The sequence below is a fragment of the Condylura cristata genome, unplaced genomic scaffold (assembly GCF_000260355.1).
Source record: "Condylura cristata isolate star-nosed mole 26May11 unplaced genomic scaffold, ConCri1.0 scaffold00011, whole genome shotgun sequence".
Lineage (NCBI taxonomy): Eukaryota > Metazoa > Chordata > Mammalia > Eulipotyphla > Talpidae > Condylura > Condylura cristata.
In genome coordinates, this window is record NW_004567112.1 from 16,112,729 (window position 1) to 16,127,386 (window position 14,658).

Genomic DNA, 14,658 nt, shown 5'->3' on the forward strand with positions numbered 1-14,658 from the left:
GGGGAGGGGGTAGGAGCGGACATTCTTCCAGCAGCTTCTGCCTGGAGGGGGTCAAGCTTCTTTTTCACTTTTTCCTCTTGTTTACGTGTCTATAGAACTTTGGGGTTTGGGGTTGCAGTTTTACTGCTCTACACGTGCACATGCGTCCCTCACCTTCACAAACCTCCCAAACCAGTGCCTCTCACCTTCCTCTTCCCGTCCCTTCTCTCTCCTCCCCCTCCCTCTGATAGGTATTTTTTCATTTTTCACCAAGTCTAAGTTTGTTTTTGCTGTGTTTGGCCAGTGTTTGATATCTGGCTATTTATATCCCACAGATAAGTGAAATCTCTGATAGTTTATCGTTCTGATTTACACCATTTAACATAAACCCCTCGAGGTCCATCCATTCTGACCCAAAGGCACCCTTTCACTGAGTGGTATTGCAGGAGTGCATATTCCACAACTTCTCCATCCAGCCCCTGTCCAGGGGCACTTAGATTGGGTCCTTAACTTGCCCATGTGAACACAAGTTCCTGTGGAGTTTCCATAAGCCTTCCGGAGGGTGTTCTTGAAATTGGCCTAGAGGGCATGCCCCGGCCAGATCTCCTGGAAAGCCTGGCCCCTGAACTGGTCCCTCTGGTGCAGGGCAGGATCTGCCTCTGGGGCAGCCTGCACCGGCCCCCGGAGCAGCTGCGAGGCTGCCTCCAGCTTCCTTCCTCTCCCCGCCCTCTCCCGCCCCCTGCCTGGCGCCCCAAGCTGTTTTCCACTTGCTGGTGCGCACACTCCACCCTGCTGTGCCCTCCTCTTTTCTGGGGTTAAACTTCTCTGAGGCGGCCATCAACCAGATGCCCTGCCGGTCTCAAGTGTCCTGCTCCGGAGAAGAGAAGCAGGCGGGTACCTCGGAGTGGAGGCTCCTCCAGGCTGCACACACGGGGAGGGACCTGCTGCCTGTCCACCCAGAGGCTGAGCCCCCAGGAGAATCCCGCCCTCCGGAGGACCGACCGAGGACAGCAAACCGGTGCTGCTGCTGGCCCAGGTAGGGAAGGGCCCCTCCCTAGGGTGTCCAGGCTTGGGGGGAGCAGGACTAGTGCATGGCAGCCCAGGGGGTTGCCCTGCAGAGGGGCCCCGGTTGAGACCCCTCCATCCTGCCATCCTGCCTCTCTCCCCCAGCCGCCATTCTCGGGTTCCATGGTTACTGGGAAATCCACCCACCCAGACCGGGATGGGACCCGCCCTGGCTGCAAGGGGCAGAGGCAGCAGTCTCCTGGGCAGATAGCCTGGGCCCTCCTCTGCTCACCACCCAGGGTTCATGCCTCTTGTACCCTATTTTGGTCCATTTAGGAGCCCAGGGCCCCGACTTGAGCTCTCCGGAGTCTTGAAACCAAGAAGGGAAGAGGAGGAGAAGGAGGAGAGGAGGCAGCTTTTAACTCATTGCTCCCCAGCAATACTTACTACTTCATTTCCCAGGGAGTTAGAGGCGGCTCCTGGCTTGCGAGGAGAGTCGGAGGGGAGAGCCAGGTCCCTCCTTCTCTCCCACCTTCCCCAAGCACCATGTGCCAGCCCTGCCCTGTCCAGTTCACCTGGCAGCCTTGGCCAAGCCTGGGGGTGGAGGTATAGACTTGCTGCCCACCCCGTACTCCCTCCCTGGTTTCTGCTGGCCCGAGGTTTTTTTTGTTTTTCACACCCAAAATGGAAAGGGAGGTTGTGAGGCCACACCCTGGCAGAGCTCTCAGTTTGCGTGGGTGGAGCCTGGAAAGGGAGCTGGGGCAGAACCTCACAAGAGCCTGAGGCCACGGCCACTTTCCAGCTGCCTGCCAGCCAGCCCAGACCCCGGCAGTCAGGGCAGGTTCAAGGGGGCCTTTGGGCATGACTGAGCCTTCAGCTTTCAAGGCTTCCTGTTGCGGTAAGGCCTGGGCCTGCAGGTAAGGCCTGGGCCTGCAGGCCGAAAGGGCTGCTGAATGGGGGAGTGGGAAGGGGTTGGGGGGAGGGGGTATGCCTTGCTGGGGACTCCTTGGAGGAGACCAAGGAAATGGAAGACTCACTGGGCTGGACCCACCCATGTCCTCTTCCCAAGTATCCCTAGGAAAGTTGCTCAATATTTGAATGAGCTCCAGCAAACTACTTCATACTCTAGACTTTAGTTGCCTGATCTTTGCAAATTGTTCCCCCTCATCTTTGGGAACCAGCCTGAAGACTAACAGGTGAGAGAGGGCAGACTCTACCTCAGAACAATTTCCAGGGGTTTATTCCCTTTCTTTTCCCTCCAGCATCTCTTAAGAGACAAGCAAAGACCAGAACAATCTATGCTCTTTTCACTGTTGACACTGAGGTCCAGAGAAAGGTCAGGCTCACCTAGGCAGTCGAGTCCGAGGTCCCCAGAATGAAAGGGTTCATAAGAACTCCCGGGCTCTATGCCAGGCTCACCCTACTCCAGGGCCCTGCCTCCACCCCCACCAAAGTCCCTTATCCACCAGGACACTCCCTCCTGCTTTTATACCTTCAGATTAGAGGCTTGGAGACACACCACCCAAAAGCCCCAGGTCCCACAGAACATTAGCACTTCCTGGAATCCCAAAGGGGAAGCCAGTCAACATCCTATGTTCCCCAATTCTACTGGTCCACTCCTAACCGCAACCCCAAGAAAGAGAAGCTGAGAGCCGCCCAAGCCTGAGCTAGAATCTCAGCCCTGCTACTTACACGTGACCCTGGCAAGTCACATGCCCCCAGGGAGCCTCCAGCTGCCCTATAGCTGGGGACTGACAGCACAGTGGGGTCTGAGAATGGGCAAGGAAGGAGGAGGATGTGCTAACTCAGTAACTCTGGCTCCCACCACTTCCCCTGGCCCCCCAGTCTCCTCCCTCTCAAGAGCCACGTGAGCAGCCCTGCGATCCCCACCTCCCTTTTTACTGGCAAACACCAGCGGTCATCTGCTGTTCTACAGGAACACCAGGCGGCCACTGCAGGGGATAGCATGGCAAGACCTCGGCTGGCCATCAGGCACCCACCCTCCTGCACGCCTCCCTAGCCCCACCAGCAAGCACCCATCTGGTCTACGGCAGCGGGTCCCCCAGCCAACCTATCGCCATGGCAGCCCTGATTGCAGAGAACTTCCGCTTCCTCTCGCTCTTCTTCAAAAGCAAGGATGTGATGATCTTCAACGGGCTGGTGGCCCTGGGAACAGTGGGCAGCCAGGAGCTGTTCTCCGTGGTGGCTTTCCACTGCCCTTGCTCGCCAGCCCGGAACTACCTTTACGGGCTGACGGCCATCGGCGTGCCTGCCTTGGTACTCTTCCTCATCAGTATCATCCTCAACAACCATACCTGGAACCTGGTTGCTGAGTGCCAGTACCGGAGGACCAAGACCTGCTCAGCGGCCCCCACCTTCCTCCTTCTAAGCTCCATCCTGGGCAGGGCGGCGGTGGCCCCCGTCACCTGGTCGGTCATCTCTCTGCTGCGCGGCGAGGCCTACGTCTGTGCGCTCAGCGAGTTTGTGGACCCCGCCTCGCTCACGGCTGGGGAAGAGGGCTTCCCGCTAGCTCATGCCACAGAAATCCTGGCCAGGTTCCCTTGCGGCGAGGGCCCTGCCAACTTGTCAGGCTTCCGGGAGGAGGTCAGTCGCAGGCTCAAATATGAGTCCCAGGTAAGGTGGTACAAAGGGAAGCTCCTCTTTCTTCCCCAGAAGGTAGCAGCAGGAGCTGCCGGGGTGGGCCAGTGCGAAAGCTGGGGTCGGTCTGCAGGAAGGTTCCAAGAAGGGCCTAGGCTCTCAGTGTCAGCGTCAGAGCTGCAAAACCCATGGGTTAGTGCTTGGTGGGGCAATGGTCAAGTCTGGTTCCAGGTAACAGGAAAGGTGCATTCTGGCTCTGACTGAGTCTGGATACCCGTCAGATTCCCTTACTCCAGCCAGACTGAGCACAGCTCCTGCAAGACTTTGAAACATTTGTTGTCAGCCATGAGTTGATAGTGGAGTATGGCTGACTTCAGGCCTGCAGGGAGGTTCCTGGCCCTGGGTCAGCCTCCTACTAGGTGGAGGGGCTGTTGAGGAGGAAGCAGCTACTGCTGCCCTGATGCCGGCGTGGCTTAGGTCTGAAGGAAGTGGTTGGGAGAGAGGGCGAGGGCAGGCACCCGGGCAGAGAAAGCCCAAGTTTAAGTGTCAGCTTAAGTAGGGGCTGAGGAAGAGATGGCACCAGTTTTCCAAAAGATCTCAAGTACCTAAGAAACACGAATAGACAGAGGGAGAGCTGGAAACAGCACAGGACAAGAAGGCAGATGGAGGGATACGATTTATTTTTATATTTTTTAAAGATTTATTTATTTATTTATTTATTTATACATACATACAGAACTAGGGTACAAGCCAGAGGTGCAGGGGCAGTTGAGAGGATTCACCAGAGACAGAGTGGGGAGCAGAACAGGCAGACTGATGAAGTGCACTGCTGATGGGAGCAGCAGGCGGGTCAGGAGAGGTCTGCCGCGCCATGTGGTCACCTCCGGGCCGGGGATCGAACTCATGCTGAAGTGGCTAAGGCTCGCTTGCAGTGCTGCGTCCTAACTGGTTGCACCACCAAGGAGGGCCCAGGGACAAGACTTATTTTATCAAACTCACAGGTCTCTCTACAGGCCCAAATGGTGACACAAAGATGAGTTTGACTGTCCTTGCCCTCCACAGGCTTCGACCCAAGCGAGCACGTGAGACCAGCACACGGGGATTTTGAATCAAGGTAGAGGAACATGTAAGCAGATGCAGGCCACGGGTTGTTCCAGGAGCGCAAGGCTGCCCTTGGAGGGACTTTGAAGGCTTCCCGGAGGGGCATCTAGGTTGAGCTGAGTTTTGATGGGCTGAGAGTGGGGAGAGGAGTCGGGCAGAAGGAGTGGCAGCAGAAACTGTGAGAGCCAACATTCAAGACAGAGTAAGTGCTGAGTTCAGGGAGTGAGGAAGCAGGTGCACACACAGCTGGAGGGTGTTCTTCCTTACAGAAACAAGATCTGGCCAGAGAAGTGACAGAACCAGCTCACAAGGGGTTCTGAGGCCAAGCTCAAGTGACCAGCTCCTTCTGCTCCCTCGTGGGGTAGGGTGGGTACCCCGCCACTACCCCCGGCCCCTGTGGCTCCTTCCTCAACCCTACCCCTTCTCTGGCCAGCTCTTTGGGTGGCTGCTCATCGGCGTGGTGGCCATCCTGGTGTTCCTGACCAAGTGCCTCAAGCATTACTGCTCGCCACTCAGCTACCGCCAGGAAGCCTACTGGGCACAGTACCGCGCCAACGAGGACCAGCTCTTCCAGCGCACCACCGAGGTGCACTCCCGGGTGCTCGCTGCCAACAACGTGCGGCGCTTCTTCGGCTTTGTGGCGCTCAACAAGGATGACGAGGAGTTGGTGGCCAAGTTCCCAGTGCAGGGCACACAGCCTCGGCCACAGTGGAACGCCATCACGGGTGTCTACTTGTACCGCGAGAACCAGGGCCTCCCACTCTACAGCCGCCTGCACAAGTGGGCCCAGGGCCTAGCAGGCAACGGCTCGGCCCCTGACAACGTCGAGATGGCCCTGCTCACCTCCTGAGGGCTCTGTTCCCACTCTGCTGAACACAGCGCTTGGTCCCATGCTGAGCCCCACTACCTGCTCACACCAGCATCAGAACCGATTTTTTGAAAAATCGTCCCTTCTTTGGGGAACACAGAACTACCTGGGGTGTGGATGAGTCAGTGCCAACATGGTCAGCTCTGACCAGAAGACTTTTAGACCTAAAGAAACCCCTTCTGTCCTGCCGCCATAAGCCACTTGGGCAACAGCTTGAGAAAAGAGCTTTTCCCAGAACTGGTCCTTCATGTGGCAGATGACCTTCCCCTGGTGGGATTTGCAGGCCGGGAAGCAGTAGTGAGCAGAGCCCGTGATAAACCCACCAATGGGCTCTACGAGGGGCAGTATGCAGTTAATTCATGTCCAACAGCAGACGACCCACTCAGCTGGGAAGCAGCCTGCCAGTATGCACCTCAGCCTTCACTTTATGGATTAAAAGTTTTGATAAAGCTTTTCTCTCTTTTTTAAAGGTTTATTTATGCATACAAGAACTGGGGTATAGGTCAGAGGTACAGGGGCAGTGAGAGGATTCACCAGAAAGCAGGGAGCAGAAAAGGCAGATGGATGAAGTACACTGCTGAGGGAGCAGCAGGCAGGTCAGAAGTCTGCTGCGCCATGTGGGTCAGCTCTCTGGCCAGGGATCAAGCTCATGGCGAAGCGGCTGCAGCCAGCTTTACAGTGCTGTGCTTTAGCCCAGGGAGGGCCCAGTGAAGCTTTTCTTAGGAGAAAGGACTAAGCTGGTTCTGTATTATTGCATCCACCTTGCTGGAATTCTATCCCGTGTGGGGGAAGGGGACACAGAAGCTCAGAGGGCACCACAGGGTTGGGTAATGGGAGCACAGGGGGAGTCAGGTGGTATCACATGGGAGGCCTGAGGATCTCCTGGCTATTGGGTCCAGCTATCTGATTTGATCTGGAAAACAGATCAAAGGAAAGCTCAGCTTCAATTTCATAAGACAGAAGACCCTACACTCAGTAAGGCAGATTAACTCCTGTAACCTGGTGCTACGGTCCAAGAAATAGGCCACCCCAGTTTCCCCTCCCTCCCACACCCATCCTTAGCTGAGGGCCTCCACCACCTCCAAAACCTTTCGATGGTCTCCATCTGTCTGCAGGGCCGGACTTGGTTATTTCCCCACAGAAAAGCTCTCTAGTCCTCAGGATATTTAAAGCTCTGCCAGAGAAAATCTTTAATTCCCTCAAAATGAAGCCAGAGAGCACTGATTTCATCAGCTAGCTGGGTGTGAGCTGGCTTCCAAGAACTCTGTTAAGATAGTATTTTCAAAGAAGGCAGAGACACTGTCCTCTGGGTACTTAACAACAGCTGCGGGGATGTGTGGTGGCCTGACTTGTCCCTTCTCCATCAGGGCTCAGGGACCTCTGTCCAGCAACCTTTGTCCAGAGGAGCTCAAGAGGAGAGAACCGTGGGGCTCTCCCCTATGTCACCCAGCACATGGTCAAGGTCCTCACAGACCCTCCTACCTGTTAGGTGGTGGCAGCAAACAACATACAGGTTCTTGTTTAATTCACAAAACCACCTTTCATGGCAGGACTTAAAAACCCACTTTACAAGAGAGGCTGGGTAATCTGGGCCTGGGAAGACAGACCCAGGAGGTTTAATCCCCTGGGGCTCTTCTCAGGCATTGAGATTCCCCAATTTTCCCCTCTGGACTCTCCCTTTGTCCCCCTAACCCCACCTCGCAGCTTCCATGAACTCATACAAGGTAGTAGCTGAGCCAAGGCTATACCCAGAGACAGCCTCTGCCTGGACCAAGAGCCTGCCGGGGCCAAAGTGGGATCCTGACCAGACGGCCGGCCAGGAGTGAGCCGCTCCGTTCCTGTTCCCTGGAGGATCTCCCACAAGGGAAGGCCCCGCTTCTCTGGGAGCCTAAGAGCCTGTTCCCTGCAGTGGCTGTACAACTTCAGAAAGGAAATGGATGAATTATGTGGGTACTTAAATAAAACAAGTGAAAAGGAATGATAAGAAATAGCACTTTTTTATCGTGCTGACCCCCGTCCCCTCCCCCCCCCAAAGACGCTGCAGAAAAAGCAGCACTTAAATAGTCCTCAGGCAACAGCTCCAACAGCCCGGGTGCCTGAGGATGGGCCGTCCAGAGGCGGCTGCCACTAGTCCTCCAGCACGGAGCTCTTGGCCTCCACGTACTCCAGGGCCTTTGCCTTCACTGCCTGCACGTCCCTGTCTGTGCCATGCTGCTTCTCGTAGTCCAGGTAACGCTTGAAGAAGAATTTCATTCGCTTGGGGGCCAGGCTCAGGTGGATGACCCGCTCGAAGATGTCCCTGTAAGGAAGAGAAGGTAGCATTCGCCTCAGTCTTGGCCACACAATTACTAACTAACCTGGCAGCCACTTGCTCTCAGGCTGTGGAGCCAGGGCCTCTATTATCAGCACACCCACATCCATCTTTGTTTTTATTAGTGTTATAAACTCCCATCAAGTCTCCAGCGAGAGAAACTACCACCCTCACTTTCTAGATAAGCAGACAGGCTCCCAGAGATGAGAAAGGACTGACTGGCCTGAAGTCACACAGTGAATCAGGACATTGCTGGGATGGGGACTCACAGCGAGGGGTGGGTCTGTGAGGAAAGAAAGCTATGCTTAAAGCTCACTGAAGGGCTCGGGTGAGGCGCTAGTGCTCCCTGGACATCAGTCTACCCATCTCTCACCCTCCCTGCCTTGTGGGGGCAATAGCCAGATTATGGCCGTGAATGTTCTGAGTGCCAGGTACAGCGTTAATTATGAGGAAGGCGCTGGCCCCCCTCTCACCGAAAGCTCCTGACATAACCCAGAAGCTAGCCCTGGGGGTGCTAAGAGCTGCTATGGTGCTAAAACACAACAGCTTGGCCAGTGCCCCCAGAAATTCAGCTCCCGCCTGTACTCCTCTCACCTGACTTCCTTCTGGCTGCCGTGCTTGATGACCATGTCGATGTAGACCGACCAGACGTCGGTGCGCTTTGGATAAGTGCTGAGTGTGTTCTCAAAAATGGCTTTGGCCCGCTCTGCATCTCCCAGCTGGAACTCCAGCTGGGCAAACTTGGCAATCACATCCACATCTGTGGAGAGAGGACAGCTCAGACACACAACAGGCAGACTGATCCTCACCATTCCCTGTTCTTGGGTTCTACTCTCTGGGCCCAAGGAGAGGAAGGAGGGAGGTGCAAGGGTAACAGTTAGGGCTGACTGTTTTTTGTTCCTCCATCTTCAGAGTGATAGCCATGTGCTCCACAAGGCTTCCTGAAGGCCACCTCTGACCTCTGATGAGAAGACCCCAACCGCTAAGCCCAAATGTCAGAGAGCCAGCTTGGGGTCAGCAGGGGGAGGGGCACTCACGCTCTTTAGTAGGTAGGCACTCGAGGGCGCGCTGCATCACACGGTGACTGGCTCCATCCTGGCCCCTCCGCAGAAGAAAGGCCCCATATTTTATCCAGACAGCTTTCTCCTGCCGGAAGCGCTTCAGCATCCGGTTGTAGAGTTCACTAGCTTCCTGTGAGAAAGTGAAGTGAAATATGACAGAGGGACAAGGACAGACTGCAGCTACACTCATGAGAAACCAGACTCAAGCTTAGGGACTCCATCCCTATGTAGGTCCAATCTGAGACCGGCAGGAAAGCAGCCTCACAGAGCTTGAGAGCACGTGAGGAGGCCTAATGTGATGAGGCGCCGCCCAACTGATCCTGTGCACACAGGCCGTCCCAAGACTGGAAGGATGAGGAGGACAAGGTGAACGGGTGAGGCAGAGAAGGGGGTTCTGGGATGGATGCCACCTTTGTCTTTAATACCCATGGGCAGCCCAAGAGATACACACCAGGGACCAATGCCCTTTCACTTCCTCCACCTCCACCTCCACCCCACTCCTAAAGCAAAGGTGGGGGAAATGAGCCCTGATGTGAAAGATGAGCAGTCAGGGCCCAGATGGCAGAGCAGGCCTGGGGCGGGGTCCAGACCCAGAGCACAGGTTTTCTTCCCCGAAACATTCCTGTGGCCTGACACCCAGGGACCAGTTTCTAAGTGGTTCAGGACCCTGGGTCCACAGGCCGCAGCCCAGACTCCCACCTGGAATTTCTCTGACTTGGTGTAGATGTCAGCGAGATGGAGAAAGACCTTGAGAGGCTCGTTATACTGCACAGCGCGCTCGAAAATCTTGGCCAGGGACTCCTGAGAGCCGTACATGTTTTCCAGGTTCAGCAGTGCCACCCACACGTTCAGTTTCTCCTGCTCCTCTCTGGGGGGGCGGGGGGGAGCGGTGGGAGGAAGAGCAAGAGCAGCTGGTACACGAGCTCCATCATCTCAGCCCTACACACTGCCCACTCCCATCTGGAGAGGGGGACTAGAGCTGCTTCCCCCTGTCCCAGCTCCATCCATGCCCTCAGTTATCACCCACAAAAGCAGGCACTGATGGATCGGCCCCGTCCTACCCCTGACCCCTGTGACTGCCCACTGGGGCTCCCCTGGTCTGCCCCCATTCCTGGAGAAGATTACCAATCTCAAACTGGCCTGAACTTTAAGCAGGAAGGAGCAGAGTCTCTGGTCTGATTCTCTCCACAGCAAAGGCTCCCATCCCTTTCACGAGGCTTCTGAAAATACTACTCTCTGCCTGGAAAGTGGCCACCTACTCATCTTCACCACGGTCTGTGGCGAGTCACTGCCCCATTCCACTGCTCACACTGGGCACTTTACACGGCTGAGAGTCTTGGAAATGTTACTCTTAGCGATCTCAGTGACGAGGACTATGAAATATAAATGAGCACAGTCTGGACAAGGCTGCGAGAGAAAGCCTGGGAAGCCGTGGCCCGTGGAGCAGCCACCCAAATGCTTAGTCTAAAGCTACCCACAGGAAGCAAGCCCCTCAACTTGGGAGGCATGGCCTCTTATGTGGGAAGGCCCCTCCCTAAAGCAGTGGGGCCCAGAGCCGAGACCTGAAGGAGATGGTCTTGAGAGCCCGCTCAGCCACGGCCCGGGCCTTCTCGATCTCTGTGGCCTGCAGATGGAAGGCCATGTACTGCAGCCAAAGGATGGAGCTGTCGGGGGAGCTCAGCACGAGTCTGTCGAAATCATCCGCTGACTCTGGCTGTCGCCCAGGATCCATCAGCGCCTCCTCCAGGCGGGACAGCTCTTTTTCTGCCTTCTGCTTCTCCAGTTCCCTCTCCTTCTTGCTTTTCTTCTGTTGTAAAAATAGAAAAATTAGTGAGTGACCTGTTCCCTGAACCCTGGAGAGATCTGCAGGGTAGTTCACAAGCTCTGTCAATCCTCTGGCAGAGAAAGCCCCCAACCCCGCTGCCTAGAAGAGACACCAAGGGGCCCCCGCATCAAGGTTAAAGCTGTGCAAAATACGACACCGTGGGATGCTGGGGCTTGTCCTCATCCTCGCTGTCTGAGCTCTCTTCTCGGGGGGGCAAGGCCGGGGTCAGAGAGTCCAGCGCCACGTCCCAAATGAAGCCAGAAGACAGCTGCAGCCGGGGCACTTCTGCTGGCCTGCTCCGCTTCCCCTGTGAGCAAAGTGCTGGGTCAGGCAGCTCCCGGGGTCAGGCAGCTCCCCAGTCCTCAGCTTCAACCTGCCCGGAGGAGCAGGGACTCCCACCATGGCCAGGAACTTTCCTCTCATCTTAGGGCCAGATACATGCACACACACAGGCTTGCGCGTATGCACAAATACATGTATAAAACGACATAGTGAATAAAATAACAGTAAAACTAGAGCAGAGATGAGACTGTTGTGAGGGTAAGAGGGCCGTGACATTCCATCTGAGAGGCCCTCCGTTCAAGTTCAAATACCCAGTCCTCAGTCCAAGCAGCACTGTGCTCATTTTCAGAGGGGAACAAGGGCTTAGAAAAGCTAAGCGTCCTCTTCATCTGCCCAGCTCACTAGCTAGATTTGGCTCCAGTTAGCAAACACTGGTTAGAATTGACTTTATGCAGCCCACACTGGGTGAGAGTGGGCCCTGTCCTCAGGGAGCCAGTGACCAGCAGAAAGAAACAAGGGCCTTCTTCCTCTTTCACAAGGAGCAGAGAGACGGAGGAGGGTGGTGTGGGAGCCAGCCCGGCTGAGGCGGGGGCCCCGGACTGCCCAGGCCAGAGCAGTCATCCCCCACCAGGACTCCCCTCACCTTGGGCGGCACAAGCACCTCTTCTATGTCCTCTTCTCCTTCCCGATAATACACTTCAACACCGCTGTCATCCTCTTCAGACGCAGCGGCCTTCTTCTGCTTCTTGCTCACTCTGCCCTGAGATGACGGGGAGATTGCAGAGCCTCCATCTGGCCCAGGAGCAGTGACCCCGCTGCCCTCCTGGAGCCACCGCGTCTGCCAGCACGAACCTGCTCACTTCCAGACTCCGCGCGCGGCCGCTTGCCCTGCTTCCTCACGCGTGGTTCCTGGGGCTCCTTCTCCCTGCCTGGTAGCTTCGTCTCCTGCCCCTTCTGCTGCTGCTTCTTTTTCCTCTTCTCATTTTTCGTCTCCTCCTCTTCTCCACTTTGGTCATTCTCCTCCTCTGCCTCTGCACGCCTCTCCCCGTGTTTTAGAAGCGGCAACCCTGGGGAGGCAGGGAACACGTCCGGCTCCCCAGTGTCGCTGGGGAGGAGAGACAACTCCACCAGGTTCTCCTGGTGGTTCCGCCTACGGCAAGGGGCAGGAGAATGACAGTGAGAGTGGAAGAGGGGCACGGGGCACGCGAGCACCAGGCCGTCAGCCCTCCACCCGGGCCTGCCCCTGCCTGAACCCACTCAGGATTCCGAGCATCACGTGCATTTGTCATGATGAGTGGGAACACACAGGGGACAGCTATGCTGTTATCCCATGCCATCCCCCAAAACAGGTGTCCATGCAAAGAAGTCCCTACATCTGCTTTTTAGAGCTAAGGCAAGAGGTTCCAAACAAAGCGACTTTGTTCATCTGAACACAGTGTTCACACAACCCAAGCCATTATGTTTGAAGTTTACCTCTAAATCTCCTCCGAGGACTCCCAGAGGCGGGGGAGGAGGGAGGAAGGGGAGGAGGGAGGGCGGGGAGAGAGCATGAGTGCTCACTTACCTTAGGACCTTGGCTGTGAGCAGCTTCCCTGTAGGGAGGTAGCTGCTGTAATGTGCTTTGGCTTCGGAGGACAGGCTATACTGGGAGACACGTGGGTACCGGGCCAAACCCACAACAGAGGGGCCAAGGCTGGCAGGACAGAGACAAGGGCCAGCGGTCACAAATACAACAGGGTCTTAGCCAAGCCTAGTGCCTTTACTATCCCAGGGGCCCAAGCTGTGGTAAGGCTTTTATGATACAAGTTCCTGGCACTCCACAGTATAAAAAAGGCTTATTAAGCTGGGAAATCATCCAGCATAATGAAGACAGCCCTGAAAAACTTTTCACCTCATATCAGAGCTTCACAATGTATAAACCACAAACTGCTTCATCAGGAGTGCAACTACAGCAGGAATTTTGGGTTATCTAAGGTTTTTTAACACTGTGTGTGTGATTTCACAAAATATTTACAAACCATGAATGTGCCATCTTTGTCTAAAACAACCAAATCAGAATAATTAAAATATATATTTTTTGAAAATATAACAAAATCATCAGAATTTTCAAAGCCAGAGGGAGCTCACAGACCCTTCCTCACATTCCCATTCAAGAAGCTAACTGAGGGGCATAGCAGGCTGCAGCCCAGGACAGGCTGAGAAGGCACCTGGGTCACACCCAGGCCCCAGGCTCCCTTTCACTCACCCCAAGAGCACGCCGTGGGGTTCTATGGCCTTCACATAGCCCCTCAGAAGCTGCCCTTTCTGAATGTCCCGGATGGAGTTGATCTCAGGATCTGCTATTTTGCTTTTTGTCTCTGGATTTGTCCTAAAGGAATAAAAGGTTACATTCACCTACCCCTGAACCCTCCCCCACCCTCACCCACTGCTCATGATAATCAAACACTGCATTAACAATATGACTCTGGACCTGTCCAGGGGACAGACCCTACCCTACCCTCTTCTAAGTCCTGTCAGATGGGGACATGTGCCCGTGAGCTGGCTTTGTGAAACAGGGACAGGAGGCTGACCAAGCCAGAGGAAAATCAACAGGAATGTCCATGGCACCTCACCCCACCATGGAGCCCCGAGGACACACCTCACGTGAATGTGTGAACCTTTCCCAGGGAAACAAGAACCCCAGTAGATAGTTTCTTTTAGCAATCTGAACGTCCTCAGCTTTTTCGGGGCTGGTATAAAGAAAATAAACAGAGAAAAGAGGTGGGAGGCCTAAAGCTCTATGTCAAATCCTTGTAACCTCTCCTCAGTCAGAGTGTATTCTCCACACTTATGTCCAACACAGGTACTTACCTGGACAATCGCAGAGACAAAGTGAGTACATGGCCTGCTGTGGACAGGACATAGCACCTAGAATAAGAACAACAACAAAGAAATGCCAATTTTCCAACATCTCAGGAAAGGCCTCCAGTTTCCTCAACACAAGCTTGACCAATGAGCAGAACAAGGACAGAGCCAGGGGTTCTGTCCTTCATTTTGCTGAAAACCTGCCGAGGGACTCCAAGAAGTCATATCTCTGAGCCCAGTTTACTAGTAAGTCACACATAAACAACACCCAAGAGAGGTGCAAGGAGAAGAAAGTAAGAAGACACATGAAAGCCCTCTGGAAGACACACAGAGCAGCACGTCAGTATCCAGCTGAGGCCCACCCGTGCTGGGTCCTGGGAATGTCTAGTCTAGGGCCCAGGTGCGGACCTGGGACTCAATGCAAACTCAGCAGCAGAGAAGAGGAGGCCCATCGTGAGGCCTGAGCAGAGGGGAACGCTCCAGGCATAAAGTGGGGTTACTCTTTAGTTAGATGTCCAAAATTAGTTCATGGAAAATGCCCTCAGTAGACAAAAGTTGCAGTTTCTAACTTATTAGTAGTCAAAGAATCTTAGCAACAAGGTAATCCAAACTGTGCCTAGAACAGGTATCTGCCTTTTATGACATAATAATGGGGCCAATAAAAAGGGAAGGAGGCCCACCCTGGTGGCGCAGAGGGTTAAAGCACAGCACTAAGAAGCTAAAGCCACTTCCGCATGAGTTCGATTCCCACCTACCCCGGAGGTGACCACATGGCGCGGCAGAC

General features: G+C 54.9%; 2 protein-coding genes across 2 annotated transcripts in view; one reads left to right on the forward strand and one right to left on the reverse strand.

Annotated features, from left to right (window-relative positions):
• The first annotated feature begins 805 nt into the window (after positions 1–805).
• On the forward strand, positions 806–6,005 carry CALHM2 (calcium homeostasis modulator 2). The gene is made up of 3 exons (XM_004680467.2): positions 806–1,015; positions 2,921–3,618; positions 5,117–6,005. Exons 2-3 carry the CDS (start codon positions 3,064–3,066, stop codon positions 5,531–5,533), a joined length of 972 nt encoding a protein of 323 aa, XP_004680524.1. The 5' UTR covers positions 806–1,015; positions 2,921–3,063; the 3' UTR covers positions 5,534–6,005.
• Positions 6,006–6,214: 209 nt separating this feature from the next.
• The window catches only part of PDCD11 (programmed cell death 11), a 32,217-nt gene continuing 23,773 nt past the window's right edge, over positions 6,215–14,658 (reverse strand). Inside the window, exons 26-36 of the mRNA XM_004680468.2 lie at positions 13,881–13,937; positions 13,276–13,398; positions 12,595–12,723; positions 11,883–12,180; positions 11,674–11,790; positions 10,906–11,055; positions 10,486–10,730; positions 9,623–9,791; positions 8,900–9,053; positions 8,457–8,622; positions 6,215–7,850 (exon numbers count right to left, since the gene is read on the reverse strand). Coding sequence (XP_004680525.1) covers positions 7,679–7,850; positions 8,457–8,622; positions 8,900–9,053; positions 9,623–9,791; positions 10,486–10,730; positions 10,906–11,055; positions 11,674–11,790; positions 11,883–12,180; positions 12,595–12,723; positions 13,276–13,398; positions 13,881–13,937 — 1,780 coding nt within the window. The 3' untranslated portion in view covers positions 6,215–7,678. The remainder of the gene's footprint in view (positions 7,851–8,456; positions 8,623–8,899; positions 9,054–9,622; positions 9,792–10,485; positions 10,731–10,905; positions 11,056–11,673; positions 11,791–11,882; positions 12,181–12,594; positions 12,724–13,275; positions 13,399–13,880; positions 13,938–14,658) is intronic.

Excerpts from the sequence above, each read along its gene's own strand:
- CALHM2 (XM_004680467.2), top strand. The coding sequence starts at position 3,064 with ATGGCAGCCCTGATTGCAGAGAACTTCCGCTTCCTCTCGCTCTTCTTC. Across the intron at positions 3,619-5,116 it reads GGCTCAAATATGAGTCCCAG|CTCTTTGGGTGGCTGCTCAT; the intron begins GTAAGGTGGTAC and ends TTCTCTGGCCAG.